The 26,856-nt window shown below is 44.4% G+C and overlaps 7 protein-coding genes across 12 annotated transcripts; 3 read left to right on the top strand and 4 right to left on the bottom strand.

The window, feature by feature from the left end:
• The first annotated feature begins 1,169 nt into the window (after nucleotides 1-1,169).
• LOC100832535 lies at nucleotides 1,170-5,168 on the top strand. 2 transcript variants are annotated; one of them, XM_024458977.1, is made up of 15 exons: nucleotides 1,170-1,494; nucleotides 1,953-2,032; nucleotides 2,136-2,244; nucleotides 2,349-2,495; nucleotides 2,584-2,688; nucleotides 3,140-3,223; nucleotides 3,422-3,537; nucleotides 3,619-3,720; nucleotides 3,806-3,919; nucleotides 4,161-4,217; nucleotides 4,302-4,368; nucleotides 4,444-4,497; nucleotides 4,629-4,703; nucleotides 4,794-4,829; nucleotides 4,909-5,168. In XM_024458977.1, the coding sequence occupies exons 2-15, from the start codon at nucleotides 2,004-2,006 to the stop codon at nucleotides 5,023-5,025; spliced, it is 1,212 nt and encodes a 403-aa protein (XP_024314745.1). In that variant the 5' UTR covers nucleotides 1,170-1,494; nucleotides 1,953-2,003; the 3' UTR covers nucleotides 5,026-5,168. The 2 variants fall into 2 exon arrangements, with proteins under 2 accessions (XP_024314745.1, XP_003565154.1); XM_003565106.4 differs by having other exon boundaries at nucleotides 1,869-2,032.
• A 151-nt stretch (nucleotides 5,169-5,319) lies between these two features.
• LOC100836434 (protein DEHYDRATION-INDUCED 19 homolog 5) lies at nucleotides 5,320-7,382 on the bottom strand. Of its 3 annotated transcripts, none has more exons than XM_024458978.1 (5): nucleotides 7,129-7,382; nucleotides 6,448-6,560; nucleotides 5,964-6,041; nucleotides 5,659-5,879; nucleotides 5,320-5,571 (listed from the first exon to the last, which is right to left on the bottom strand). In XM_024458978.1, the coding sequence occupies exons 1-5, from the start codon at nucleotides 7,298-7,300 to the stop codon at nucleotides 5,514-5,516; spliced, it is 642 nt and encodes a 213-aa protein (XP_024314746.1). In that variant the 5' UTR covers nucleotides 7,301-7,382; the 3' UTR covers nucleotides 5,320-5,513. The 3 variants fall into 3 exon arrangements, with proteins under 3 accessions (XP_024314746.1, XP_003565167.1, XP_010232865.1); XM_003565119.4 differs by having other exon boundaries at nucleotides 5,320-5,576; nucleotides 6,448-6,557; nucleotides 7,129-7,374; XM_010234563.3 differs by having other exon boundaries at nucleotides 5,320-5,576; nucleotides 7,129-7,373.
• Nucleotides 7,383-8,560: 1,178 nt separating this feature from the next.
• LOC100835005 (protein PIN-LIKES 2) lies at nucleotides 8,561-10,708 on the bottom strand. Of its 2 annotated transcripts, none has more exons than XM_003565114.4 (2): nucleotides 10,547-10,708; nucleotides 8,561-10,324 (listed from the first exon to the last, which is right to left on the bottom strand). In XM_003565114.4, exon 2 carries the CDS (start codon nucleotides 10,212-10,214, stop codon nucleotides 8,856-8,858), a length of 1,359 nt encoding a protein of 452 aa, XP_003565162.1. In that variant the 5' UTR covers nucleotides 10,215-10,324; nucleotides 10,547-10,708; the 3' UTR covers nucleotides 8,561-8,855. The 2 variants fall into 2 exon arrangements, with proteins under 2 accessions (XP_003565162.1, XP_003565163.1); XM_003565115.4 differs by having other exon boundaries at nucleotides 10,426-10,663.
• Nucleotides 10,709-12,802: 2,094 nt separating this feature from the next.
• LOC100837478 (pentatricopeptide repeat-containing protein At3g48250, chloroplastic) lies at nucleotides 12,803-17,114 on the top strand. Its single transcript, XM_003567474.3, has 2 exons — nucleotides 12,803-14,625; nucleotides 16,673-17,114. Exon 1 carries the CDS (start codon nucleotides 12,847-12,849, stop codon nucleotides 14,602-14,604), a length of 1,758 nt encoding a protein of 585 aa, XP_003567522.1. The 5' UTR covers nucleotides 12,803-12,846; the 3' UTR covers nucleotides 14,605-14,625; nucleotides 16,673-17,114.
• Nucleotides 17,115-17,300: 186 nt separating this feature from the next.
• On the top strand, nucleotides 17,301-20,414 carry LOC100833781 (DEAD-box ATP-dependent RNA helicase 58, chloroplastic). Of its 2 annotated transcripts, none has more exons than XM_010234561.2 (10): nucleotides 17,301-17,666; nucleotides 17,795-17,888; nucleotides 18,016-18,125; nucleotides 18,240-18,335; nucleotides 18,409-18,513; nucleotides 18,639-18,797; nucleotides 18,952-19,020; nucleotides 19,346-19,435; nucleotides 19,757-19,897; nucleotides 19,984-20,414. In XM_010234561.2, exons 1-10 carry the CDS (start codon nucleotides 17,316-17,318, stop codon nucleotides 20,266-20,268), a joined length of 1,500 nt encoding a protein of 499 aa, XP_010232863.1. In that variant the 5' UTR covers nucleotides 17,301-17,315; the 3' UTR covers nucleotides 20,269-20,414. The 2 variants fall into 2 exon arrangements, with proteins under 2 accessions (XP_010232863.1, XP_003565158.1); XM_003565110.4 differs by having other exon boundaries at nucleotides 17,419-17,666; nucleotides 18,012-18,125.
• A 22-nt stretch (nucleotides 20,415-20,436) lies between these two features.
• Nucleotides 20,437-21,967, bottom strand: LOC100837665. Its single transcript, XM_003565123.4, has 4 exons — nucleotides 21,962-21,967; nucleotides 21,456-21,641; nucleotides 21,026-21,076; nucleotides 20,437-20,793 (listed from the first exon to the last, which is right to left on the bottom strand). Exons 1-4 carry the CDS (start codon nucleotides 21,965-21,967, stop codon nucleotides 20,650-20,652), a joined length of 387 nt encoding a protein of 128 aa, XP_003565171.2. The 3' UTR covers nucleotides 20,437-20,649.
• A 938-nt stretch (nucleotides 21,968-22,905) lies between these two features.
• Nucleotides 22,906-26,258, bottom strand: LOC100835514 (eukaryotic translation initiation factor 4E-1). Its single transcript, XM_003565116.4, has 5 exons — nucleotides 25,924-26,258; nucleotides 23,986-24,151; nucleotides 23,771-23,896; nucleotides 23,382-23,447; nucleotides 22,906-23,300 (listed from the first exon to the last, which is right to left on the bottom strand). Exons 1-5 carry the CDS (start codon nucleotides 26,154-26,156, stop codon nucleotides 23,247-23,249), a joined length of 645 nt encoding a protein of 214 aa, XP_003565164.1. The 5' UTR covers nucleotides 26,157-26,258; the 3' UTR covers nucleotides 22,906-23,246.
• Nucleotides 26,259-26,856: the final 598 nt, after the last annotated feature.

Below are 26,856 nucleotides of genomic sequence, written 5' to 3'. Positions count from 1 at the left end.
GAGAAACATATTACAGATACATGCCGTTCAGTTGACCATTAGTGGTGCCCTACGATACTAGTAGTCTAGTGAATTTTCAGCAGATGGACATGACTTCTAAAATTTCAAAGAGAAAATCACGCCCGTACGTGTACTAAATGAAACTTAAGTTAGTATGGTAGTCTTATTTGACAATTCGGCGAGTGCAGGACCTGTACTAGAGATACATCGTCAAGAACTACAGAAGCCGAAACATGATTTGTCAAATCGGAACTTCTTATAACTTAATAAAGAAAAATACAACAAGTGATAATGATTCTCTATTGTCATCAAACAAGAAATGCAGGTAAAAGAAAACAAAATTAAGGCAATAGCGAGCAATCGTGCATCGACATCAACTGTTGTATATAGCCAAAATAATTCTATGAGAAACGTTTCATGAGCCGTAGTTAAAAGGACGGGAAAATATGCAAGTACAAGCAAAAGACAAATTCTTATTTACATGACATGAAATTACGCGACTACCTCTTTTTTCACATGGGTCGTGCCTAGGCGTAGAGGTGCAACATCCTGACCCTCAGGGTACCCATTGACCCTTCTTAGTTCAACCAAATGAACTAAAGTTTTAAAATGACACAAAGTTGTTTGAACTAAGGAGGGTCAAAGGGTACCCTGAGGGTCACAAAGTTGCAGCCCTACCTAGGCATGCCTTTTGCCTTAGCGGGGCAGCATAACACAACCCGTATATATGTGAGTTTGAAGACCGGGACAGGCTAAGCCCGGTTAGTAGCGAAGTGAGCCGTTGGGCAGCTAATACACCCCTCCCTCCCTCTGCCCGCGATATCAGGTCTAATTTTCTAGAAACTTGTTAAATCTGTGACATGTGACGTGCAAACGATGAAAATCTCGTCTACTCTTTTGTTTGATCGTTCTAAGTTCCTCCTTCGTGAAAAAAAAGTTCTCCGTTTCTATGTTGGGTGCCAAAACAGATTGCTCTTAATCAATTCCAAGACATAAAACAACATCACCTTTCTTGCGGTTCTTCAGTTTGCCACCGAGCCATGTCTTTTCTCTTCATCTGGCGGTGACGATGGTACCTAAGGCGGCAACCTCCACGTTAGCAACTTTCTACGACCACATAGTTCACTGATACAAGTACCTCCTTCTCTCTCGTTTGTCGCTGCTACGTGGTGGGATTTCCGGCGTCAGGCCACCTCGACCTGCGCACCATGTCTGTTGCCTTTAATTTTCTTCTCCCAGCAAAGTTAGGGCTAACGATCATATCAAATCCCCCTAATCTTATTAGGAATTTCTTCCTAATCTTAGTCTAACTCGATGTACAATTAGGCCAGATTAGATCTCGCAGGCTCTGCTCCGTGGCTCGTCTTCCTCCTCGCGCCAGCACCGCCACCGCTGCCGAGCGCCCCAGCCCCCTGGCTCGTCTTCCTCCTCTCGCCAGCACCGCCACCGCTGCCGAGCGCCCCAGCCCCCCTGGCTCGTCTTCCTCCACCGCAGGTTGATCTCCCCCCTCTCTTCCGACCGTTTCTCCTCCCATCACCCCACGAACGGATTCCGCCCTTTAGCTCTCCCAGTTTCATCTTCCCCAATTCATAACTGAGGCGAAAATCAAGGTGGGGCGGCCGCCCTACCTTGCCCTACCGGCTCCTCCGCCCGTGGCTGTAGCTCCGCCCCCCTGTAACAGTTGCAATTAGTTTCTAGTTCCCCTAAAAAGGGAATTTTTTATATAGCAATAACTCTTTTTTTTTGCGAGAGTTATGTAGTAATAACTGCTAGTAAAGAGTAGTGTGAAACAGATGTTGAATTCTAGTTGCAGCAGTAACTGTTCATGCCTTATTTTGATGCAAAGTACCACTGGTGGCTGTCTCCAGGTTTGCGTTTCTGAGCTGGTGTACATAATTAGGCTCCCATCTCCCTGCGCCGTCATTATGTTCTTATCGAGCAATGTGTAGCAGTTTCCGCTCACAAGACTCCATCTTCTATACCTACGCTGGTATACTAAGGCGATGGCAAAACTTCCAATAGTTGGTCGCAGGTTTGCTTGCAGTGGCGTGCCTTCTTTTTTTATTGCCTATCTGAGGTGTGTTCATTATGCTTGCTACCCTTGTATTGATCCTTCTCTTTGTTGCCCCGTGCAGTGCGGCTAGGAAACCCAACGAAAGCATGAGGCTCGTTGTAGTGACAATTGTTGGAGTGGTGTTTGGTTTCTTTATTGGAATCTCTTTCCCAACAGTTAGCATAACAAAGGTATACGAACGTGCGTTCTTTCAGTGGACTGCAGTAACTGCACCGATGAAACTGCATTTGAACAAGTTGAACTTATTTCTGCTTGGGTTTTGGAAATGCTGCAGCTTCACTTTCCTTCCAGCATCGTTTCCTACATAGAAGACAAGAACACTGGGCTGACAGCTCAAGCTATTCTTAATCATGCTTGGACTGCTGCTAGAAACACAAGGGGGAATGGTACTTCTCAACCTAGTTCAAACACTACCATGAAGGTAACAAGCTGAATTCTTCGACGGGAAACTATATTACTAATATCTTTACTTGTTAATCTAACCATCATCTTGCTTGTCAACTTTCTAGATTTATGTACCAACTAATCCCAGGGGCGCAGAGAGGCTAGCACCTGGTATTGTCGAACCGCAGTCTGATTACTATCTGCGCAGGTTACAGGGAGACCCGGATGAGGTAACTATTCATGACATCAGCTCTGATATCTACCTGGATGTGTCTCAGTTTCAGGGATGTCTTACTCTTTTCTTCTCCACTAGATAGGCTGTATTTCCACTGTTAATAAATTTTTGAATACGATGCATTTTATAAACTATTATGCCTCCTTACTCTTTTCATACATTTTTTTTTCTAATTGAATGTTCCCACACAAGTGATGCTTGTTGTTGTATACTGAAGTTTTCTGTACTTTTGTGAACTCCAATCCCATTACTTAATTAACATAAGTGTTCTGACCTGTGCTATGTGCTGCATCTCCTTGCTGCTTGTTAAGCCCCGATTTTTCATTCTGGCTCATGTTTCATCAAAGTTGATTTAGTTGATCTTAATTTCTACACTCTGGCTATCAAAAAGTTAACTCAGTGTTTGAGTTAAGCCTTACAAAGTTTGTTTTGTTTTGAATTCGCAGGACCTACCCTTCAAGCCGAAGTACCTTGTTACTTTCACTGTTGGAATTGCACAAAAGGACAACATAAATAGAGCAGTCAAGAAGGTAATTTATTGAGTAAAAATCTATACATAATTTATTAATTATCTGAGCATCCCAAGTTATATAGTCAAGCCTGTTACTCTTACTTTTCTGTTACAGAGCATTTCTTTCTTGTGTCAACTTCACTTTTATCTGCAAATTTACGCATAGCATGGAATTGCAACTTGGTAGTCTGCCTAATTGTTTGTACTCTTGTTGCAGTTTTCTGATGATTTTCTTATCCTATTATTTCACTATGATGGCCGTGTGAGTGAATGGGATGAGTTTGAGTGGTCAAAACGAGCAATCCATATAAGTGCCCTGAAACAAGCGAAATGGTGAGTTCTGGTGCATATCTATTTCGTTAAATTGTAATTTTGGAGGTGATTATGGAAGTTCACTAATTTCTCCCTCTGCAGGTGGTATGCCAAAAGATTCCTGCACCCTGATATTGTGGCACCTTATGAGTATATCTTTATCTGGGATGAGGACCTTGGTCTTGAGCATTTTAATGCAGAAGAGTATGCTTTCAGTCTCCACCTAATATAACACCTGTTTTCGTTGCTGGTTTTTTTAGATGGCTTCCTAACATGATTTCCATCGCAGATATATTAAACTTGTCAAGAAATATCAGTTGGATATCTCGCAACCAGGGTTGGAGCCAGATAAGGGATTAACATGGCAGATGACCAAAAGAAGAGGTGATCGTGAGGTCCACAAGTAAGTGGGAAGAACTCTTGTGTGTAACTATGCTGTTCGATTTGTGTCCCCCACAAACATGCATTGCCTAATGTATACATAGTCGAGACATTATGTGATCCGTGCTTTGCACAAAGGATTCAAAATGTGATGTCTCATGCAAGGCAGAACAAACATTCTTAACCACTCCTTTAAGATACAGAACTTGCCTTTTACTTCGTTTTTACTCAGAATCTATCGTTTGGTTGTATGGTTTTAAAAGGGATACCGAGGAGAGACCAGGCTGGTGCACTGATCCTCATCTTCCACCATGTGCTGCGTACGTATTCCCCCCTGGTAGCTGAGTTTTTTGGTTTGATGATATATGCAGAGAGGGGCCTAACTGTGTAGGTTTGATATACAGGTTTGTTGAAATCATGGCTCCAGTCTTCTCAAGAGACGCATGGAGATGTGTATGGCATATGATTCAGGTACGACATAACTTCCATCATCTGCTTTTCTCTATCTGTCCACATCATGTGTTTAATAGCTAATTGTTGTTGCAGAATGATTTGGTTCATGGATGGGGTCTCGATTTTGCTCTGAGGAAATGTGTGGAGGTATGGACCACATGCCCTTGTCAAACACTGAACTAGAAATCGGACAGAAATCTTACTACTTCTGTTAGCCATCACTTAAATCATTTAAATAGCTCTTGACGTTGCTATCTCCATATCTTTATTCCTTGCAGCCTGCTCATGAGAAAATTGGTGTTGTTGATTCCCAATGGATTGTACACCAAGTGGTTCCTTCTCTCGGGAACCAGGTAAGTATCTGATAAGCATATCTATCATCATGCCCAAATTTGCATTTACCATCATACTGATTCCCCGTTTTCTCTATCGAAAATTTGCAGGGGCGTGCGGAGAATGGGAAGGCGCCATGGGAAGGGGTATGGATCCGATATATCCTTTAAAAAGTATCTTCTCCCACATTACCTGTGCTTTGGTTACTAAAAACTTCATTGTTAGGTACGAGAGCGTTGCCGAAAAGAATGGGGGATCTTCCAGACGAGGATAGCGGAGGCTGACAAGGCGTATTACGAGATGATGGGCGTCACCCCTCCAAACGTAACATTTGTCCACTAGGGTCACATATATGCTGTTAATCCTTTTTTCCTCTAGAAAGCCCTTATTGTAGAGAGAGCTTGGGTGAATGGTGATACGTGTAGAGCGATACGAGATATCATATCATTAATTAATTTTCTCATCTCCTTCGCTGGATATGTATATCTCTCATGGAGTCATGTCCCATTTCGCTCCTGTTGTTTTTTACTAGCAGCTATTTGGAGTGGTATACTATTAGATATATCTACTCTTATCCAGCCACAATCATTTCTTGGAAATGTACCGTGAAACCAAAGAAAAAAAACCGAAATCAGCTCAATGAAACCTTGATGTTATTTTTCACACAACACCCAGGAAACACCCGTAGTTCGAAGGAAGAAAAAAGGTTAAGAAGGGTTACAGTAGCATTCATATAGGTCATCTGCGCTCACAAACCCCTAATCATGTTAAAACCGCTCAAGAAACTCCAACACAACACAGATTAAATAATCGTTGATGTGATTATCTCCTTAAGAAACTCGACTCTCTGCAGCCTCTCCTCCAGCTCCAGTTGGCTCACACGCTGGCCTGACCTGAATATAAATAATAACCATTATTCATCACTATACTGAGCTACAATAATCTCAGAGGAACTGAAAAACAGTCTTCGCTCACCTCTGAACATCTGAGGTTGCCGAAGAACCACCCCCGTGCCGCCTCGATCTGTCGCGCGATTTCGATTCGGTTTGATCGGCGCTGCAGATGAACTGGGAGAGCAGTGGGTCAGGTTCAGGATCCTGGCATAGCCTGTTGTTCATCATGTAGGAATTCACTTCATATGGTTCCTCCCCATGCGCTGCTGATGGCCATGAGCTGGGCTTGGAAGGCTTCCTCCTCTGCCAATGACCAGATGGCGATGAGTCAGGGTCTTTTGTGCCTGGAAAGGCGATGATTCTGAACAAAGAGGAACAAGATGGTACCTTGAGAAGATGAGAGTGTTGGACTCTGAAATGTGCAGACATGTTTTTCCCCAGATTCTCAGCGCATATCGGGCAAACCTGCAGATTGTCATGTAACCCATTAGCCGTTCATCGAGTCAGTATAAAAAGAGGAAAATTGTAACTCCACTGTTTTCATTGAATCGAGCCATTTACCATTTGTTAAGGGACAGACTATGGTACTTTGTTACTATTGCTATTAAAAGCTACTCCCTCCGTTTCTAAATACTCGTCGCTATTTTAGTGCAAGTTTGCACTGAAACAACGACAAGTATTTAGGAACGGAGGGAGTATATAATAACATATGAAATTTTGAATACATTTATAGTCTCCAGATTGCATTCTTATTCATCAATCATCTCATAATTCTAAAATTTTCCAACTAAATGTTTTTATCGAAGCTAATTTCCAACAAACAGCTCGCGGAGAGAACGGAAAAAGAAAAGAGAGGTAAAGGCTATCTTACAGCATTTCTGGTGTCAAAGCAATGTTCCTCCTGCAGATGGTTGCAGATGAAGGGCATTTCGACCTCGATGTAACAGAAAGGGCAAGGAAAGTACTCCCACAACTCCCCATCTTCTGAGTAACATCAACAAAAAAAACAGCTGTGTTGTAAGCGAATCCATAATCTAATTTAATCCTTGTGTGTTTAATTTACACGGTCTCTTATTGTATTGATGAATAGAGAGGTGTCCCAGTCACCTTTCAACCCTGCAAAGTTGCAATGCAACAGCACCCTTTATGAGCTAGAACGACTAAAGCATACAGCTTTAGTCGTTCTACCATAGGCCAACAAAACTAAAAGGCAAGACCTTACTTTTCCTTGATACAGTCGATCAAGACATGACCATAAGCAATGGTTCTAAAAAGCTTGTAAGCACACCACAAAACAAAAGTAACATAAATCAAAAGGTTAACAGAGATCCATGAACAGCTATAGCTGCACTCCTCATAAACAGGGAGGCAAATGCAAGAACACGCCACAGGACAGTAAAACTGGCCAAGAACAAGTTTTTCTTGAGAGCAAGCATGAACAAGACCCCAATAAATCAGTAAAGAGATGGAGGAATTCAGTTCATAAACCTTCTGGCAACTTAATCTCTTCTTGGAAAAAAGAAGAAGCCAGACAACAGTTGAAGGAACCTACCTGGAGGATGGGGAGGATGAGGGGCATAAGGCTGGTGTCTGCCTGAAGGGAGGAAGCCATAGCTGTAGGAAGCTTGTGCTTCTACCTCCATGGCTACACTGCACTGCTGCTCTTCTCTACTCTTCTCAGTAGGAAGAGAAGATGTGTAACTGTAACTGACGCAGCAGCACATACATGCAAGTAAACACAAAGGAAGTGGAGTTGGATCAGAACTCCTCAGCCTCCTGTCTGTTTATATATGATGACTCTCAAGGGCTCTGCCTTTTCTGTCCAAATAAATAAATGTTCTGTATTGTTGGTGACTCAAAAGTAGGAGAAGAGAAAAAGGCAAAGGAAAATGCATAAAGAGATCACACAAATTTTCCTTTTTCTGAAAGGAGACAACATAAAATTTCAGGGCTGTGTGCGGCGCAAGGAACTATTTTCATTGTTTCCGACAAAGCAGGTAGGTCATGTTTGGATTTTTTAATATAGGATTTTTCATAGTAAATAGTTCAATTACAATGCAAAATCACGCAAGTTCTTAGCATCACCGGGTGACTGAAGAAACCACAGGAACTGGCATAACTTGGCAACAACTAAAGAGGCAACTTGAATGTAAACGGACCGCATTATTAGGTTACTTTTGCTTGCTCATTAACCAACCATTTACATGGATTTTGCTTAAATTGTCTCCTACATGGCCAAATCCCAACACGTTGCTTCACACGATAACTTTTCCAATGAAAAAGTAAAGAGACCATTCATATTCTGGGAAACCTGGTCATCTTTTCTCGAAGATCCATGAGAGGTTAGCAAGAAAAGTTGATGTGTTGTCTTTGCTACTCTACTCTATGCATGGAAGGAATATTAATGCTGGTACATGCAGTGTCTTGAGAGATACCTTTCCAGTCAGCAATCGAAACTGAAAGCTATGTGCAAGTCATAATTCAACGGCATGTCTTAATCTGAAGGTAAAGTTGCCAGCCCAGACCTGTAGAAAACCAAAAGGGAGCAGTTGTGGCCAATCAATTCAGTTCATGACAGTGATGTGCATTGCATATGTTAGTGCCATGCCTTTTTGTTCTTCCCCTTGCAAGGAGAAAGTTGCATAGAGTTTCTGGACAACTTTTTACCTGAAAAATACATAAAGATTTTTTCCAATTTGGAGTTACTGGCCTGGCCCACAGTTCATCCTTCGGGTCTGTGTGATTGCCTTGGCACTGATCTTCAGATTTCACCAGGGCTTGCCGACAATTTCTTTGAGACAGTTTATCAGATGGGCATGTTTTAAGCTCATTACTTCAGTGTCCAATTTAAAGAAAATATAGTTTGGTCCTCTCGCAAGAAAGGATCCAAAATAGTCGCTGAAATTATATGCTACTCAAATACATCACACTGCTCTTGAACACCAAACATCTGTATTTCAGAACTTGAACAACAAGCATCTGTATTTCAGAATCAAACAAGACTATGTATTACCACTTATGCTGTCTTACAACTGTAAGACAAAAGGTGCAATACTACAGTTGGATCAAAATTGCACAACAGCATTATATTAACGGCAAGAAGCTGTCTCCTGTTCTCAAATAATACATGTAACAGAAATACAAATCACTAGCAAATTATAAATACACTTAACCACAAGGAGACCTGGTTGAGAATCCATTCGACAACTCCTTTACTTGGCCAGCGTCGCTGCCCATGATGGTTGCTATAAACCAGATTTGCAAGGAAGGGAATGATCTTCAAATGTACGACAACAACTTGAAATATACGACCAAGTAGATGGAAAGAGATAGCACTGCGCAAATGTGCTGCCAGAATAGGAGCGCGGATGCTTCCTTAACACCATAGCCTCTCAGGCTCGCGATTGCTCCAAGCAGGATGGCACTAGGAGTGGAGTATTGCAATGAGAGCACGAATCGGTACATGTGGTCATTCTCAACAAGTAGATGCAACTTGTCTGCTAGCGTCACAACACCAATGCCAATGCATGGGAGCACTAGAAGCCTTGCCACAGTTATACCGATGATAGTTCGGATACCCAGCGCGTTATCATTTGGGCCTTCTGCAAGCATGCCTCCTAGAATCAACATCACCGAGGGAACCACGGCAGCAGCCAGAATTTCCAAACTATCGGTGAAGAATGAGAGCGGCGCATCAGCAGCGAATACGAAAGCTTTGAACACAGGAACCATGCCAATGATGATGGCAAGCAAGGACGCGATAGTTGGTGGCTGAAGAACATGCTGAATTGGAGTCTTTTCGGCAACAACCCTCATCCTCCGGACCACTTTTGGCTCTGCCAAGCATCTAAGTGACTTCGGGCTGCTAGGTCCCGCACCAGAAACCCCCTCTTCTGTAAAATCAATATCTGGAAATGTATTCTGCGAGGAGCCTGAAATGCTCATGAAAATCCTCGCGATGAACGGCGTCTTGGAGTGCTCCAAACCTTTATCAGCCATCCCCGGCCATTCCGCCTCATGAAGCAGGGGCCTACTGAAGTTGCTGATCTGTTCTTCAGGCTCTTCCTCGATCTCGTTCCCCTCGCCGACAATCTCATAGTACTGCATCGGTGGCTCCATCATGTGGTATACCAAGGTGTAGACAAGAATAACCGCAACCCACTGCGCGAACGATACATAAGCAATACCCTTGCGGTGGCATCCGGGGCCGAAGGGGTGATCCGCGGTATGGCAAACCGACCCGATGATGGCGATCGGAAGATTCCCAGTGTTGCCAAACCCGGTCATGATGACCGTGAACCTGAAGAACTGCGGCGGCGGCCGACAGATGAGCGCCACGACATAGCCGAGGACGCAGCCGATGGCGGTGCTGATGAGCACGTTGACCGGGATGAACCACCAGTGCAGCACGTTGTCGATGGTGACCGACTGGCCGAGGTGGACGAAGATGAGGCAGGGGAGGAAGAGCGCGAAGACTAGCTTGCTGAGGAGCTTGAAGGTGGCCTTGGGCACGATCTGCGTCCGGGGGTTGGCCAGGAGCAGGCCGATGACCGTCAGGCACAGCAGCTTCATCAGCGGCATCACCGCCGACACCCAGTCGCCGTGGACGGCCACCTGCGGGTCCATGGGCAAACCCATTCTCGCCGCCGCTGCCGCTAGAGCTCGCGAAGCTTTCTTTAACCGCCTTTCTACAATAATCTGGAGGATTCCACTGCGCTCCCCCTTTTCGCAGATTCAAACCAATCAATCTGCACACCAAGAAATTAAAATAAGAGGATTCATAAAAGGAAGGGGGGGAATGGATTCGGGATGCATAAAAGGGGAATAACAAAACAATCGAGCTGCGCACATGAATTTGCAGCTGCAAAAATCAAATCTTGAGGAAATTTCGATCCGGACAACCTAGGGATCCAAGAACAGTTTCGAGACAGCCTACACATATCGGGAAGAAATTAATCAAGCTCGCTTACACCAATGGTTATCTCGCTGCATTCCTCTTGCCTCGATGGATCTTTCGAGGGGCTTTCTTCTCCGTCTCTCGTGATGTTGATGCGACGGGATCAGGATCAGGATCAGGACGGATGCGCGGCGGCTGTTCTTGGCTGGGTTGGGCTTGTCACGTGGGCTTTCTGATAAAATCTGGCGAGGTGGGCCCAGGATGTAAGTCGCCCAGATGGCGATGCGATCTGGTGATTGGCTGGTTTTTTTTTTTACCTTATTTTTCATTTTGGCACGTGAGTGGATCTCAAAGAGACAAAGGAGGATGGCATCATTGGCATGTGCTTTTTGATCACATTACTGATTTTCTGCTAGTATTTTGTAAAGTTTTACCCAGAATGGTTGGATGCCATGGTAGAAATTAACAAAATACCAGTAAGCAAAACAGAACATCAGATCTGCATGCGGAAATTTTGAAGATGTTCTTGGAAGAAAGAAGGAATTTCGGAGGAGAAAGTTGAGGTAATTCACTCAAGAGATCATTGGAATTTGCCATGATATGCCTTTTTACTTAAGGGTAAGCAGCAGCAAATTAAACAAGATAAGTTTGATCAGTTGTTCTTCTTACTGCTATTCTGCTCTCTGCTTTCCAAGGAATAGTTTAGTTTCCAGTCAGCAAGCAACGGGACTTGAAACTATATGTAAATAAGTAAATTAGAAATACTAGTTCCAATGGAATTCAGTTTCACTGGACGACAGTGACGTGCATTGACAATTAATTTGGAGCTACTGTACAACTTTACCCGATGAAATAGACGATTATTGACTTTGTACTAAGTCTGAGATACTTATTATGCATCGGAGGGATGGAGTATGTTTTTCTTGAGTCACTGTTAATCCTTCGGGCTTGTGTGGTTTGCGATCATATTGGCACCCCATTTTAACACTATTCTTTCTTAGCAGAATGCATGCACACTGTGCTGTAAACTCCACCAATAAAAACTTGATTAGTTTAAGCACTGTACAACTCCACCAATGCAAAGGATTTTTTTTGTCAGAATCAAAATGCTTGTGACAGAAAGTTCTCCAGTCACACGAGTGGACTTTTTTTGAGTGGACTTGGTTACATTAAACACTGAACCTACATAATTAGTTGGCCATGCATGCTATTGCTGTCCCATTAGACATCACATCTTTCTTAAGCAAAAATCTTGACCTAACAACACTGTTTCCTTCTACCTATGAATGGCAGTAGCTAGACTAGACTAGCTCTTGCTCTAACTTTTAACCCAACATTTTCATGCCTCCTTATAGGCTTGGTTGGTTAACCTTCTTGATTTGGGTGATTAAAGTTTGTGAAATACTCCCACCTAACATGCTTGTCAGAGGTCTGGTTAATTAATTAATTCCTCTTTTTGTCTTGAACCTTGGTTAATTGATTAATCAGTCATCTTAGTTGCTACATCACATAGCTCTCTTCAAAAGTGTCCAAATAGACTGGTTGTTGAGAGCTTTCATTTTCTCTGTCTAGCTCTCCAATCTATCTTTGAGTAGTAGACCTGATGTTCAGGTTTAAAAGTTAGTGTGAGAAAGCTAGCACCTTTGAGAAATTGGTAAAGAAATAAGTGAGCTGGAGAGGAGTCAGCTCAGAGCTGTTCTCTCCGATCTCCATTATTAGGACTTAGATTGGTCCATGTCACCTCCTGGTTGCTGTCTGCTTCTGCTGGCTCCATATATGTATAGGTTTAGCTTTGTTTTATTACTATTAGTGAAAAGACCCCACTGCAGTCGAAGATGATAGTAAGTTTCATGTTAACAGCTGTTTGTCTGACATTTAGTTTGGTGAGCTTCACAGGAATGTTCCAGCATGTTGCTTTCCCTAGAATTGGAAAATCATTGTATTGTCAAATTCCATCCCAAATACTAATCAGAACCACTCGTCGGTCGGTGGTAATCTTTTTTCTTCATCGGTTCGTTTTAATCTAGTCAACATCAATAAACCCCTGTTTCGTCGCAGAAAAAATAAATAATTTTTTTGAGCATAAATCTCCATTTTAGAAATGAACAAGAATCCCTTTTCTGTTACCATGCAGGACAATTTTTCTTGAGAATCATATAACAGGCCAAATGCCAAGGCCTATTTAATTGGCGAACGCCCATCCACGGAACACGAGTAACTTTCCGGCCCAGATCTCAGAGAGAGTAGTGGGCCCATACCATTCCACCAGCCCAGCCCAGCCCAGCCCACCTTTCGCCTTCTTCCTCCTTTCACTTGGTCGGCCTTCTTCCTCTCTCGCCAGCATCGCAATCGCAAACCCCTAAACCCCACGAAATGGCGCCGCCGCCGCCGCCAGCAGCCATCTCCCACCTCCGCCGCCGCCTGCTGCCCCTCGCCATGCGCCGCCTCTTCTCCACCGCTACCGCCACCTCCCCGCGTCCCCCTACTTCGCCGACCACGGAGTCCGTGCTCTACTCGCTCCGCAGCCTCTCCAAGGACCCGCCGCTGGCGCTCGCCTTCTTCCGCCGCTCCGCCGCCGGGGGCCACCCGCTCGGCTCGGCCGCCTACAACCTCATGCTCCGCACGCTCGCCTCGCGCCCGGCCTCCGCGCAGGACCACTTCTGGCCTTTCCTCCGCGACATGGAGGCCGCGGGCCACTCCGTCGATCAGGGCACCTACCTCGCCGCGCTCGCCTCCTTCAAGAAGGCCAGACTCGCCGCCGACTACGCCTCCCTCTCCGCGCGCCTCGCCAAGGACAGGGACGACGCCGCGCAGGCGGGCGGCACCCCTGTCTCTGCCGCCGCTGAGGCCGTCCGGGGGCTCGAGGAGGGATCGGATGAAGCGCTCGAGAAGAGGCTGGAGGGCGTCGATCTGCTGCTGCCGCTCACGGAGACCACCGTGGCCAAGGTGCTCCGGGAGCTGAGGGACTGCCCGGTCAAGGCTCTCGGGTTCTTCAGGTGGGCTGGGCGTCAGAAAGGGTACACGCACGGGTCGGTGGCTTACAATGCGATGGCGAGGGTGCTTGGCCGGGAGGAGTCGGTGCAGGAGTTCTGGGAGCTGATCCAGGAGATGAAAGCCGATGGGATATATTTGGACATCGACACCTACGTGAAGCTCAACAGGCAGTTCCAGAAACGCCACATGATGACAGAGGCTGTGGAGCTCTACGAGCTTATGATGGATGGCCCCTACAAGCCGTCGAAGCAGGACGGGCCCGTGCTCCTCAGGCGCATTGCGCTGGGGCCATCGCCCGATCTCGAGCTTGCCCATCGGGTTGTCAGAAAGTTCGAGGCCGTGTACGAGTTCAAGACCAAGGATGTGTTTGATGGAATCCATAGGGCGCTGACAAGTAATGGCAGGTTCGATGAGGCCGCGGAGGTCATGGAAAGTATGAGAAGTGAAGGCCACCAGCCGGACAACATTACGTATAGCCAATTGGTGTTTGGGCTATGCAAGGCTAACAAGTGTGATGAAGCTCGCAAGGTGCTTGTTGAAATGGAGAACGAAGGATGCGCACCGGATTTGAAGACTTGGACCATGTTGATCCAAGGGCACTGCACGGCTGGAGAGGTCGACAAGGCTCTGCAGTACTTGACAGAGATGATTGAGAACAACTTGGATGCAGATGCCGATTTGCTGGATGTTATGGTCAGAGGTCTGTGTAACCAAGACAAAGTTGACGCGGCTTACACTTTGTTTGTTGAGATGGTGGACAAGGCCCAGTTAAACCCTTGGCAAGGCACTTACAAGCATATAATTAGCGAGCTGCTGAGGGTAAAGAAACTTGAGGAGGCACTGGGCCTTCTTAAATCAATGAAAGCCCGCAAGTTTCCACCTTTTGCTGACCCCTTCCCTCCTAACATTGCTGAATATGGGACGCTTGAAGATGCTAAGGACTTTTTGAAGGCCTTGAAAGGAGGGGTGAACAGCTATCCGTCTCACACTGCCTATCTGCACATGTTCAAGTCATTCTTTGCGGAGGGGAGGTATTCAGAAGCTCAAGATTTGCTGTACAAATGCCCTATCCATATCCGCAGGCACCATGACATCACCAAGCTGTTTGAATCAATAAAAGTTGAGACTACTTCTTGACTGAAGAATGAGAAATAGTTGGTGAGATTATGGTGAACACCTGCTTTTGCATACTAGCTAGCTGTCGTTTAGTAATTTTGATCATGTATTACTGCCCGGTATTGATTGTACTCGAATATTTTATTGGTCAGTTATCATTGCCTCCTTTGTTTCTTCTCTTCAGTTTTCCTAGTACTTTTACAGCTATGCAGATGCCAATTCCTTTGAAATACAAATCCAATTAAAGCACCTGAGCACAAATTTGAACAGTAGTGCAATGGAAATTGTTTTATAGTATTCATTCTCAGTTTGAGCCTATACCTTCTTGTTTTCCTGTTGATCACAAATCTTGGAGCTGCAGCACCACATATCTAGAGCCTAGAATGAACATATATCATACTATAATGATTAACGTTGTTACAGATTAGCAGAACAAGCAGGCCAAGACCTTTGTTCGGTTAATTAGTTGTTGCTGTTAATGCAGGATTCCTAACTGATATGAGCCTTTGTTTATTGTTGTGCTTGTCAAAATTATCATCTTACCAGGGTAATGTTCTTCTCTAGGTTATAACTTATAACTGGAGTCCATAGTTTATCCCTCTTAAATTCATAGGAAGGCCAATATGCCACATGATATAGTAGTTCAAATAGAAACAAGTCGAACAGCATTATTGTAGTAACCTGACATTCATATATATAAGAATACCATACATCAGTGTTGAGAATACAGTACAACATATTCACATAACTCTTATTCATATCGCAAATAACAACACCATCGTAACACGACTTAGGGATATCCAGGGCTCCTCCAAGCAGGACCTCTTATTTGAAGTTTCATACTCGACAAAGCATGAGCAGATAATACCATGACTAAGGAAGCCTGGTGACCTTAAGAAGCTTGATATATGGTTGTGCTCTTCTGGAGTGCCCAAGACATGTGCTTACGCTTGATGAAGTCTGAAGCCACCGTATCCACATCCTTATTCACCTCATCTTTCTCTGTAGCATTGCCATGGTTGTCCTGAAATTTGACGTGCTTTTGCTGGGTTTGGATATGGTTTGTTCCTAAAGCTGTTTCTTTCTTGATAGCACTTCTATGGTTGTCCTGAAATTTGGCATGGTTTTGGTGCGCTTGGAGATAGTGCATACGAGTGTGAGACATTGGTCGGTTGCTCCTTGCTTAAAGATTCAAGGAAATGCTGGGAGGGTAGGAATTGGTTTGCAGCTATTATGTTTCCTTGTCCTCTTTTATAGGCCAATAAGGATGATTACTTTTGAATGGCAAGTGGGCATCATATTCTCCACTTTTGACAATTGTGAGTGATGCTTTCGTTTCTTGTCCTCTTCACTCAAATCTGTTAGGCATTGAATTACTCCGCAGTTATCTTGTTGGTAATTTGGCTTAGGCTTCTAATCATGGATCTAAGGTAAATTCTGTCTGCAGTTTCTGCTTGTCTCCTTTTTAGTTCAAATGCAGGAACTATCGAGTGGTTTTCCCCCAAAGATAAGCACTATGTTCGTCCATTTGCTGCCATGGATCAATTGAGGCAATTATGCATTTTTTTACACTTTTTTGTTAAGTGTGAATACCATGAAACATCCCAAACATGTTATCTAGCTTTTATTAGGCTAAGTTCACTTCATTTTTAGTTAGTGTTGTTCTTTACCCACAGGAACTCTGTTAGTAGTGCTGCAGCATTATTTTAATATATTCAGTGCATCGATCTACCAAACAACTGGAAAAAAATAACTTTTTTTTTCTGAAAAGGGGGCGTATCATATCAGAAATGTAATAAATCCGCACTCGGGTGTTTTTTTCCTTGTAGATGTGCACATGAATTTAAAACCATGTTCTGGTGTATAGATGCTGCAACTATTATGTAATACGTGTCCGATGTTTCTGCCCGCGATGAAAAGCTAATTTCACTGTTGCTTTCCTTTGCATATGATTCTCAGCCTTGTCATCTTTCTATTTCTCGAAAAGAACTGGATGCTTTTCTGTTTTCTAGCCAACTTTTTCATGTGCCTGAATAATATCCTGTGACCACACAAAGGAGACCTAACCGTTGCTCGCGTTTAATTGCAGAGTTGCTTGATGAGATGGATTTGCTGCAGAAATCAAAGGGGAATTGCACGCTAGAATCTGCCTGGAAGAAATTTGCAGCACACATAACGTGACGCGGGTAAATTCTCTGGGTCAAGCCAGGCACTGATTGTTTGGCTGAGTTTGGCACGATAAAGTGGTGACAGAAAGCAATGATATATAGATACGCTCCTCTGAAGATGCTCCATATATATCTTATTATGCTCTAGCATTATCTCCCGAATGTTTATCACATGGGCATCTTGAATTCTCGATGATATTATATGGCCACATATGACCGCAACGACTGTAACAGTTGAGATTCTAGCAAGGAAAGGTTACTTGGCTAGTTACCACATTTGTGTAAACATCACAAACTGAACTTCCCAAATCTCAGACAGTTGCGAACTTGAGACCTATTGCTGGTAGCATTATCATCTTTCTAGAATTCCAGAGCCAGACGACAGTGCACAGAAAGTTGCTTCCTTTGGTTGTATGATTTGCCTGTCACACTTGATGTGTTTATCCTTTTCGCTAGATGTCAGTCGCACAATTGTTTATTGATTCAAGCGATTATTCTGTGAGACTGTGACCATTTGATTTGAATCACAAAGACTCTTTTCTTTTATCACAAAGTGTTAACCATATGAAATACGTTTTAGTGAGAGAAGGAAAAAAAAATCTTGGAAGGATTGCTTCGGCCCTGACCTCCAGGGCCAAAGCCCAACTCCAATTGCGGCCCAGCCCAATCTCCAATCCTCGGGTCATCCACTTCCCCCTCGGCTCGCCCAGCCTTCCTTGCTGCTCTCATGGCGGCAGCAGTATCCACGGCGACGTTCTCCGGCTACGCTCCTCCATTTCCCAGCACCCGAATCTCCAGCCCCAGCTACACCCCCCTCGCCGCATCCACGTCTCGCTCCGGCCTCCGCCCACTTCGCGCCGCCGCCACCCTCCGCGAGGTCTGCGCCGGCCGCGTCCCGGACCACGTCCTCCAGAGGTAACTGGCTGAAACCCCACGCAACAGTTTCTTTTTTGAACTGATACGCAACAGTTTCTCGTCCTTCTCCTACCTCAATTTTCTCCGTGAAGAAGGGAAAAATTACTGGTAATTTTGGCATTTTGCAGGGCAGAGGATGTGGGCTACGTCGTGCCCACCGAGGTGCAGGAGCAGTCCCTGCCGGTCCTGCTCTCCGGCCAAGACTGCATCCTCCACGCTCAGGTGGGTCGCCGGCACCGACACTCGCCGTGGCCCTCGGAGCTCTGGCAATCTCCTTGGACACCATTCATGTGGTTGTAGAAATGGCAAGTGGTCTTAATTTTTACAATTGGGAGTTGAATGTAGACAGGTTCCGGGAAGACGCTGGCCTACCTCCTGTCGGTGTTCTCGGCGATAGATGTCAGGCGGTCCTCGGTGCAGGCGCTGGTCATCGTCCCGACGAGAGAGCTCGGCATTCAGGTGAGTGAGAGCTGTTTTTGGTTCTCAGATGTTCTTTGCTGCCTGTCTGCCTTATGTTGCCTGGTGGAGGTCTGACTGAGGTTTTTTATGTTTGTGCTGCCATGGAACGGAAAGGTCACCAAAGTCGCGAGGGTCCTCGCGGCCAAGGCCTGCACCGTCATGGCTCTGCTTGATGGTGGGATGTTGACGAGGCAAAAGAGCTGGGTCAAGGTAGTTTATCCCTCTCTTTTGGTGAACTTTTGTGCTATTTCCCTGCTAACTATGTACATTTCTCTGTTCCTAGGCAGAGCCCCCTGCAATAATTGTAGCTACTGTTGCAAGCTTGTGTCAAATGGTTGAGAAACGTGCTTTCAGTCTTGGGTCCATCAAAATTTTAGTTATCGATGAGGTGATCATTCTGTTCTTCAGCCCCAAATCACATTTACTTATGCAGTGTGTACAACATCTTCTAAGATGCCATGTTAACTTGTTCGGGAAGTAATTAACTAATGTGAAACCTTGTTGTTTTGACAGGTTGATTTCATTTTTGGATCATCCAAGCAAGTAAACTCTGTGCGCAAAATATTAACTTCTTATACAGCAGCTTCCGGTCGTCAAACCATATTTGCTAGCGCGTCGATACCTCAACACAATCGCTTTGTGCATGACTGCATACAACATAAATGGACCAAGGTTGGTCTAACATCCATTCACCAATTATGGACTGTTAATAATTATCTGCATCCCTTGAATATGCATTCTCATTACTACATGGTGTATATGCATTTTGAACTTCAGATGGATACAGATACCGTTTTTTCACATTTTATGTCTTATCTGTGTGCAGAGCAATGTGGTTCATGTTCATGTCAATCCTGTACAACCAATGCCTTCACAGCTACATCACAAATATGCGGTGAGCATGCATTCTTAATGATCACTTTACATGTTAAGTTCCCCATTCATTTCCTGCAAGATACATTTGAATTTGCTCTTCTCAGTTCTCACAACTGTAGGCCTTACCTGCAGGCATGCCTAGAAAATTTAGTTATGTTACATTGCTTGTCAGATCTTATTGCTCTCTTCATTAACCCCATTGGATATTCCCCTCTACTTTTTACACCTTCCGAGTTCCGACCGACTATGTAGACATGGACAACTAAAACCTCTCCTTGCTCCTGCAAGTTCTCTAACCTCAGTCTGATTTTCAGTGCTTATGACAATACGATCAAAATGTACAGATCTGCATGAAGAAGGAAAGGCTGCATGTTTTACTATCCTTGCTTGAGAGGGATGCACCAAAGTCGGCGATTATATTTGTTGCTCAACAGGTACTGGTGTACATTGATTCCTTTTATGCCGTGCACTGTTGGTTATAAAATTGCTCTAGTACCGCAGGATATTAGTTCACCTGTTTTCTGAGGTGCTCACTAAGGAACTAACGTAGAGGGATCCATCGTGTTTTCAGTTACTATTATCCTGGTGCCTAGTTCAAAACCATAGCTCTATTACTATGCCTTACATTACCCTCATTCTAAAATAGTAACAATTCTGGTCACTTAAGTACTGAAGGAGTCTTAAGTCTTAACTCAAATCATGGTTGTGGTCTGAGACCAATATTCTGTTTTATAACTCTTTCAACCATTTTTTAGTCTGAGAAATCAAAAAGGGCTGGAAACCCTCCTTCGTCTATACTTGTTGTCGAGTTTATGAGAACTGCATACAATGGTAGCCTAGAGGTGCTTTTGTTGGAAGAAAACATGAACTTCAACGCTCGGGCTACCTCATTCACTGTAAGTGTTTTCTTTCAATTCTGTCTGAGGTCCCAGCATCTTCATTATATTGATTGAAGAACCATCGATGTACTGCCCGTCTGCAGGAAGTCAAGGAGAAAGGTTTCCTGCTAGTTTCTACAGACATAGCAAGCAGAGGGTTTGACCTCCCTCAGATCAGCCACATATACAACTTTGACCTTCCTAAGACAGCAACCGATTACCTTCACCGTGCCGGAAGAACTGGGAGAGAACCATTCTCCAAGTCGGAATGCAGCGTGACAACTCTCATAACAGAGGACGAGCACTTTGTGTTGCAGAGATTTCAGAACGAGCTGAAGTTCCACTCTCAAGAGCTGCCCTTAGAGTCCATGTTCACGTTTAACTTGTGACGCTTAGCTGCAGTCTGGATGTAAATATTTCTGCTACCCTGTTTTGTTTTATCTTGACTGGAGGGGATGGTTTTCTGTAAACTCTAAGTTCCAGACCTACCTTGGTGAACATATGTGTTAAAGCAAACGCTCCTAGATCTTTATAATCTTGTCAGATCCAACCATCCATGTCCGGAACATAGTTAGACACCATCATAATATATCACATGTCACATTCTACTCTTTGTTCCGGTCCTCCACAATTTATACCATCGACATAAACGAGCGAAACGATTGTTTCATAAGCGATACGAGCGATTTGGGTGGTCATGTGTGGAGGTGGCTGGCGACTCGTCTAGCATCAAGAGACGCATGGTTTAAAGGGGCTGGACTCCTGGCAAGTTAGTCTTGTGGGATCAAATTAGAGTCGCACGCCACGATCTTCACCCTGCCAAGAGTCTCTGAAATCTTCTCGTTCCGGAATGTTGCGTCCGCCAGGATGAAAGTCCAGACGTTGTCGCAGAACCTGTAGGTTCGCAGATGGCCCTGTGAAGACCAGAGAAAAACCATGGTAAATATAATAGGTGTATACATCAATGAATGAAATGATGCTTACAGATTAGAACATATCGATCATCAAGAGTAAGTAATCTGCACCTAGAAAAACAAATGGCGGAAAAGTTCTCTATATAGGTCTGCTAAAACAAAGCATTTCAGCATTCCGTTTCAAATTAACCTCCACGATTAGGTTGCAACGCATGGGTCATTCATATCATACCTTGATGATGACCTTGCTCTTGACCTGATGCTGGAGCGCGGCGCTCATGGACTGAAGCAAGGAGAGCAAAGATCAAAAACACCCAACCAGCAGGGAATCTCGAAGGCACGTACAGCAATGCGCCCATCAACAAACATCAGATCATTCAAAGCACGAAAAACGTCAGAGCGCCATAAATAGTTTCAGAACACCAACAAATCAATTCCCGTTCTCCAAGCAAAACTCGACCCCCCGTACGGCCGGCCCCCAAATGGATTAAACCCTAGACGCGCGCCAGATTGCTGCTCCACGGAGGCCAGGCTCTCACCAGGAATTGATCAATCAAATGCAAAGAGAAAAAACCCTGGCGCGCGCCGTACTAAAACTAACACGGTACAGACGAATCGAACGAACCGCGTAGAGGAGGATCGATCGATCGAGGCGTTATTACCACGCGAGACCACCAGAAAGGGGATCGGCGGCGGCGGCGGCTGGTCGGAGAAGAAGGAACGATCGGGCCGCGCGCTTCTTCCTGTCTGGAACGCGGCGAGGCGAGCGTGGGATCCGAGCAGCGGAATTCGAAATCCGGGTGGTTATATACTGACGGGGCGGGGGATTTGGGAGGAAGTGGGGAACGCTATATATATATATAGTCGAATCGAGTCGAGTTGGTCCGGATCGGATTCCCCGTTTTGCACCTCCGCGGGCTGCCCATTGTCCAAGCTCTACTTTTGGTTCTCCATTTGTTCCAGTTACCTGTAATTTTATTCAAACTCCAAATTTACTTTCGGATTATAAACCTAGTAAATCTGAAAGTAATACGCTTATATAACTAAAAATGTCAAAAAATATCTTGAAAACATTTTTTTCTTATGATTCGTCGGCACTGTTGGACGGGAACTATACAACTAAAGTTTCAGATTTTGGTGCATCCAGATTGGTTCCGATTGATCAAACACGCATTGTTACGAATGTGCAAGGTACATTTGGGTACTTACATCCGGAGTATTTCCACACCAGACAGCTAAACGGGAAGAGCGATGCATGCAGTTTTGGTGTGGTACTAGTTGAGTTGCTTGTTAGAATGAAGCATGTTTTTACAAGTGAATCAGGCACAATCAAGAACTTGTGAAACTACTTTATTTAGGAGCCGAGCCAAAGGAGGGAAGAATCAAATGTATTGGCGCGCTGCGCGGTGAAGAAAGACCCACCATGAAACAAGTAAAGATGGAACTGCAGACTATACGAACAAAACGGTTGAACTCATGTCAAGCGGATCCGAGAAATGGCGAACAGATGCAACCAAGGTCATTAACTCGAAGAGTAAGAGCTGCTCTCCAATCATCTGCAGTTGAGTCGGGCGAGAGTCGACTTTGGGTCAATAGACAGCCAACGATGCTATAGCTTGGAGGAAGAGTTCATGTCATCTGCGAACCTAGCATGCTAAGATGCATTTGCTAAGTTCATAATAATAGATGCATGTGCTTGTGTAGTAGGCAAACTGGCAAACTATTACGGAGATTGGTACTGTAAAAAGTTAAACTAAGTCGAGACTCTATGAGTTTTTTGATTGGAAGTTTGGAACCATGCTTGTTCATGTAAACTGATTATTACTATTACCTGAGATGTGGAGAGTTCGAGATGCAATCTGAGTTACTGTCATATGCATTGAATTCATGAGTTGTTTAGAAGACAAGTTGTGGATTATATTGGCAGTGATTTTGATAATTTCTTGTTCAATCCGTTCATCAATGTGACGGTTCCCAGCTGAATTTTTCTTTTGTCTTTCGTTTTCTGAGCTTTGTTTCATTGAACTCAGTTTGAGTTAAGGTTGCCAAATTTCTTTTTTCTTTCCAAATTCTCCAATTCAGATCGGTGGTTCCATATCCAGAGTCGAGATCTTAGATCGTTCCAGATTTTAATTTATTGCAATCTGCTGATGCACTTGTTCTCATACTTCCCACACTCCACTTGGAGCACAACCAAGCAACGACAACAAAGTATGCTCCTCGCATACAATGATGATTGAGTGCGACTTATGGAGTACAACGACAAGCACGACATGTCAGATTAAGTCTTTTACCCAATTCACAGCAAAACAGATGTCATACAGTCTCCGTAAACAGCATCCCGATCACTACAAGCTACTAGTGCCACTGCATCCAAGAAGAATATCCCTACATGCAATAGTAGGTCGGCCTGCTGGGCCCTCTTAGGATAGAAGCGATGCGAGTAGCGGGAATCAAACCGTGTAGCGGTTCTTCGGTCCTTTGGTATTATCCTTCTTTGCATCGTCCTGCAAACAGAAAGAGGCCACGTTAGCCACAGCTTAGCTACCGGGGACACACAAAGAAATCCAGGCTTAAGTGCCACTCACATGAACTATGAAACCGATAGAATCCTTGTAGTCCAGAAATTCCTTCCACTGCTTCCCGATGCTTATCTGGTAAAATAAGAAATATGTTCACCACATCTGCGTTAGCTAGGAAATCAATATAAAAGCTGATGATGACCCTAAGAGAAACAACTAGTCTTTTTGGACGTCTTCAGGATGGTAGTTTTATCATTAATTTCTGTGCAAACATGTTGCCTCACATAAAAATACTTATATATTGTAAAAGTTGTTTCGTGATCAGTCAAGTAGATGTTTGACTGGTACAAATTCTAAAGGATTTGACACGTTGTAAATCTATGGTACTGCAAGTACATGGTTGTAGCCTGCAGTCAAACAAACAATTTTGTAGTAAAAAATTTTAGAAGTCATACCTGTGCAGCTTCATTGGCAGCATTTTTAGTCCAGATAGCCACTCTTTCCTGCTTCCCACGAATGCTAACAACAGCTCCACAAATTTCATCACCATAGTCGAATTGTTCACCAATCAATGCCAGTAACTAAACAGAACATTTGTGGAATGGGAATTAGGGTGGAATTTTACCAGAAATATAATCATGCAAAAATAATAATGCAAAAAGATGCTTACAGTATGCAACCAAAATGTGTCAGATTTCCCTTTGCCACAACTGATGGTCCATTTACCACCATTGGCACAAATGGGGTCTTCCCATTTTGGCTCAATCTTATTCTTGAAGCAATGGAAGTCGGATCCCACATTCAACTTGCTAGGTTGATGGATATTGTTGTAAAGGCTGAAATACCAATCAACTTGTTGGCCATAAAGAAATATATATAAACAGATGAAAGCAAAAGCTTCAAAATACATAAAGAATGATCCAAATTATTGAAACGGCCATAACCAGACTTCAGAAGCAAGGCAATTCAGCAGGAAAAAAAATCATGCTGAAATATATTAGTGACTGGTGGCAGATATTATAATCTGGATTCTGGGAAAGACAACCCAGCGAGTCAGGCAATGCAGACTATTCTGTAGAGCTTAGTGTATTAGTTCAAATCTATGAGCATGTATGCCTGTAGGAGGCTGAAATTTGGTCGTAAAACTAGGTATCTTTTTAGTTAATATCAAGTAGACTGTAGACTGTAGAGGGGTCAAGCCTCAGTGATACAACACCCAAACATGACCATCAAAACTTTTTGGATTGCATAAGAAGATCGACGCATATGTAACAGTAACCACAAACCAATGTGAGGTACAAAGATGCAACTCGGCTCATATGAATTGCAATAAGAATTCAATCCTGCACTTGAAAATCAGAGAAGTAATAAATATTTAAAACTGAAGCAAACAGTTGAATCCGCACAATCTGAACAAAAACTGTTGTCATATTTGCAAATCAAGTATTTGAGGCACCATCTTGTAGAATATAGCAATTTTCAGCTATATGCCTGTTCAGTTAAGAACAGGACGAAACAAGACCGCGCAAATGTAAACCTCCTAAAATTAATTACAGTTCTATTGAATAAAAAAAGTATAAAAAAGGATAAATTAGGAGATATTGCAAATTGTTTTAATGACAACAATGAAGAATTGTCTACTAAGGTCTAATAATTTGCCTAAAATTGTAAACCTGAATAATCAATATTAAAAATAGCATAAAGAACACGACGCTACAATGATGTCTCCCTTCAAACAATAGTAAAGGGAACTGCCATCATGCTAAAAACAGTAAATGACTAAAATATGAATCACTATTATGCATGAATACATGATTAGCAAGGTTGGAGATAGCCATCAAAATATGTGTCTACTTCCAACCTAAGACCGCTAAACGGTGAATTATTATTAATTTTATGCAAGGCTCGTGCCGCAAAACACACACCTATTAACTGTGTACGTAGACAGCCATGACGAAGTGACTCCTTTTTGTGAGATTAAGCGCCACAATCGCACGGCTCATTACCAACCCACTACCCAGCATGGGATGTTCCTTTTGTATGTTACGGCTGGAGGAAGAGGAATAAAGGATGGTTCGATGCTGTGTGATATGGGCTCCGCAAGATGCAGTCATGGGAGTTTTGCTGCCGCCACTTAATCGATGCTGCTTATTAACGGATTTTTGAACATGAGGGATTACTTGGGTTTTTTTCAGCAGCCCGCAATCCGCTCCACCTGCAGACTGAATGATAAGCCTCATCTCCTATGCCAGGTTTCTTAAAAATCGAAGGGCAAAAAAAACCATGGACCACCTTAGTAATCTCTCTACAAGCTGTTCGCACCGAAAAATTGCTACGATTCACTTACAAGTTAGTAGAAGGTAACCCTGATCTCTTACCAACCGATTGACCAACGCAGAGACTACGGCTACCTGGATCCACAAACCACCATAGTTCCCAATCGCATCCGCTAAACCTAGCACATCGGCAGACACAAATTTCCAACCCGGCGACCCAAGCATCATCACATCGCCGGCAAATCCAGTCCTACCCTACCAGAGAGGCAGTCCAATCGGGCCTATCAACGACGGGAGTTTAGGGGGGCGGGGGGGATCGGAAGGAAGGGAACCTCCAGAAGTCCTCGACGGTGGAGAAGGTGTGGATGGGGTGGATGGTGCTTCCCCAGGCCGCGTTCCTGGACTTGCCCTGCGGGTTGTCGAACCAGAAGGTCCAGGCGTGCTCCAGCGGGTGGGGCCCGTTGTTGGCCTGCGCGAGAGCCGCGGAGTCGTCGTCCGCGATCTCGCCCTCCTCCCTCTCCTCCGCGCCCGCCGACGCCGGCCTGGTCTCCGTGTCCTCGGCCATCGCCGGCGGCTGGCTGTGGGTGGCGGCGATGAGGTTTTGCTTGGGGGCTTAGGGCGGGGGCGAGCGGGCGGCGGCGGAGGCGGTGGTGCTGGCTCTCGTCTGCTCGCCTTCGTGGGGAGTAAAACGAAGGGGCGCAAGCGTAAGGTGGGCCGGTTAGGCTGGGCTTGGGCTAGTGGGCCAGTTCGGGAACCACCGACTTCTAGCTTAGTGCACATGGTTCACGGTTTGGGTTTCGGCTTCTCCTGGTGGATTCGTCAAGCCCAGCAGGCCAATGTCACTTCCTCCGTCTTCTTGGGCTTCTTGCCTGTTCTCCGGCGGGACCCGCTGTCAGGGACATCCATGGAATAAAATGGCAACAAGAAAGAATATTAATTTGCGATCATTGGCTTGCGCGCATAGGAGATTTTAGTTGCATGCGCAAGAAAAGTATCACTGATAACTTTATTCGATTCTCTTGTGTATATGTTTTTTTGTTGCTAAAGCTATGCGGATGAATGGTGCACGTGACTTGAGAGTATGTCGCGTAGCTCAAGTTACCTTGGATTCTCTTGTTTTTTTAAGCTATCCAGATGGGGTGATCCAGGATTGTGGTGGTTTTCTTTCCGTGCTGGCCGGCCAGCAGCTGGGATGTGTGCTAAAGATTGTGCAAATTCATCGACCCAATGCAATCAAAACGAATCAGTGCCGGGATACAAATCAG

The sequence above is a fragment of the Brachypodium distachyon genome, chromosome 2 (assembly GCF_000005505.3).
Source record: "Brachypodium distachyon strain Bd21 chromosome 2, Brachypodium_distachyon_v3.0, whole genome shotgun sequence".
Lineage (NCBI taxonomy): Eukaryota > Viridiplantae > Streptophyta > Magnoliopsida > Poales > Poaceae > Brachypodium > Brachypodium distachyon.
Note: the sequence above shows the minus strand (reverse complement) of the source record. Positions and strands in the feature narration are given on the sequence as shown.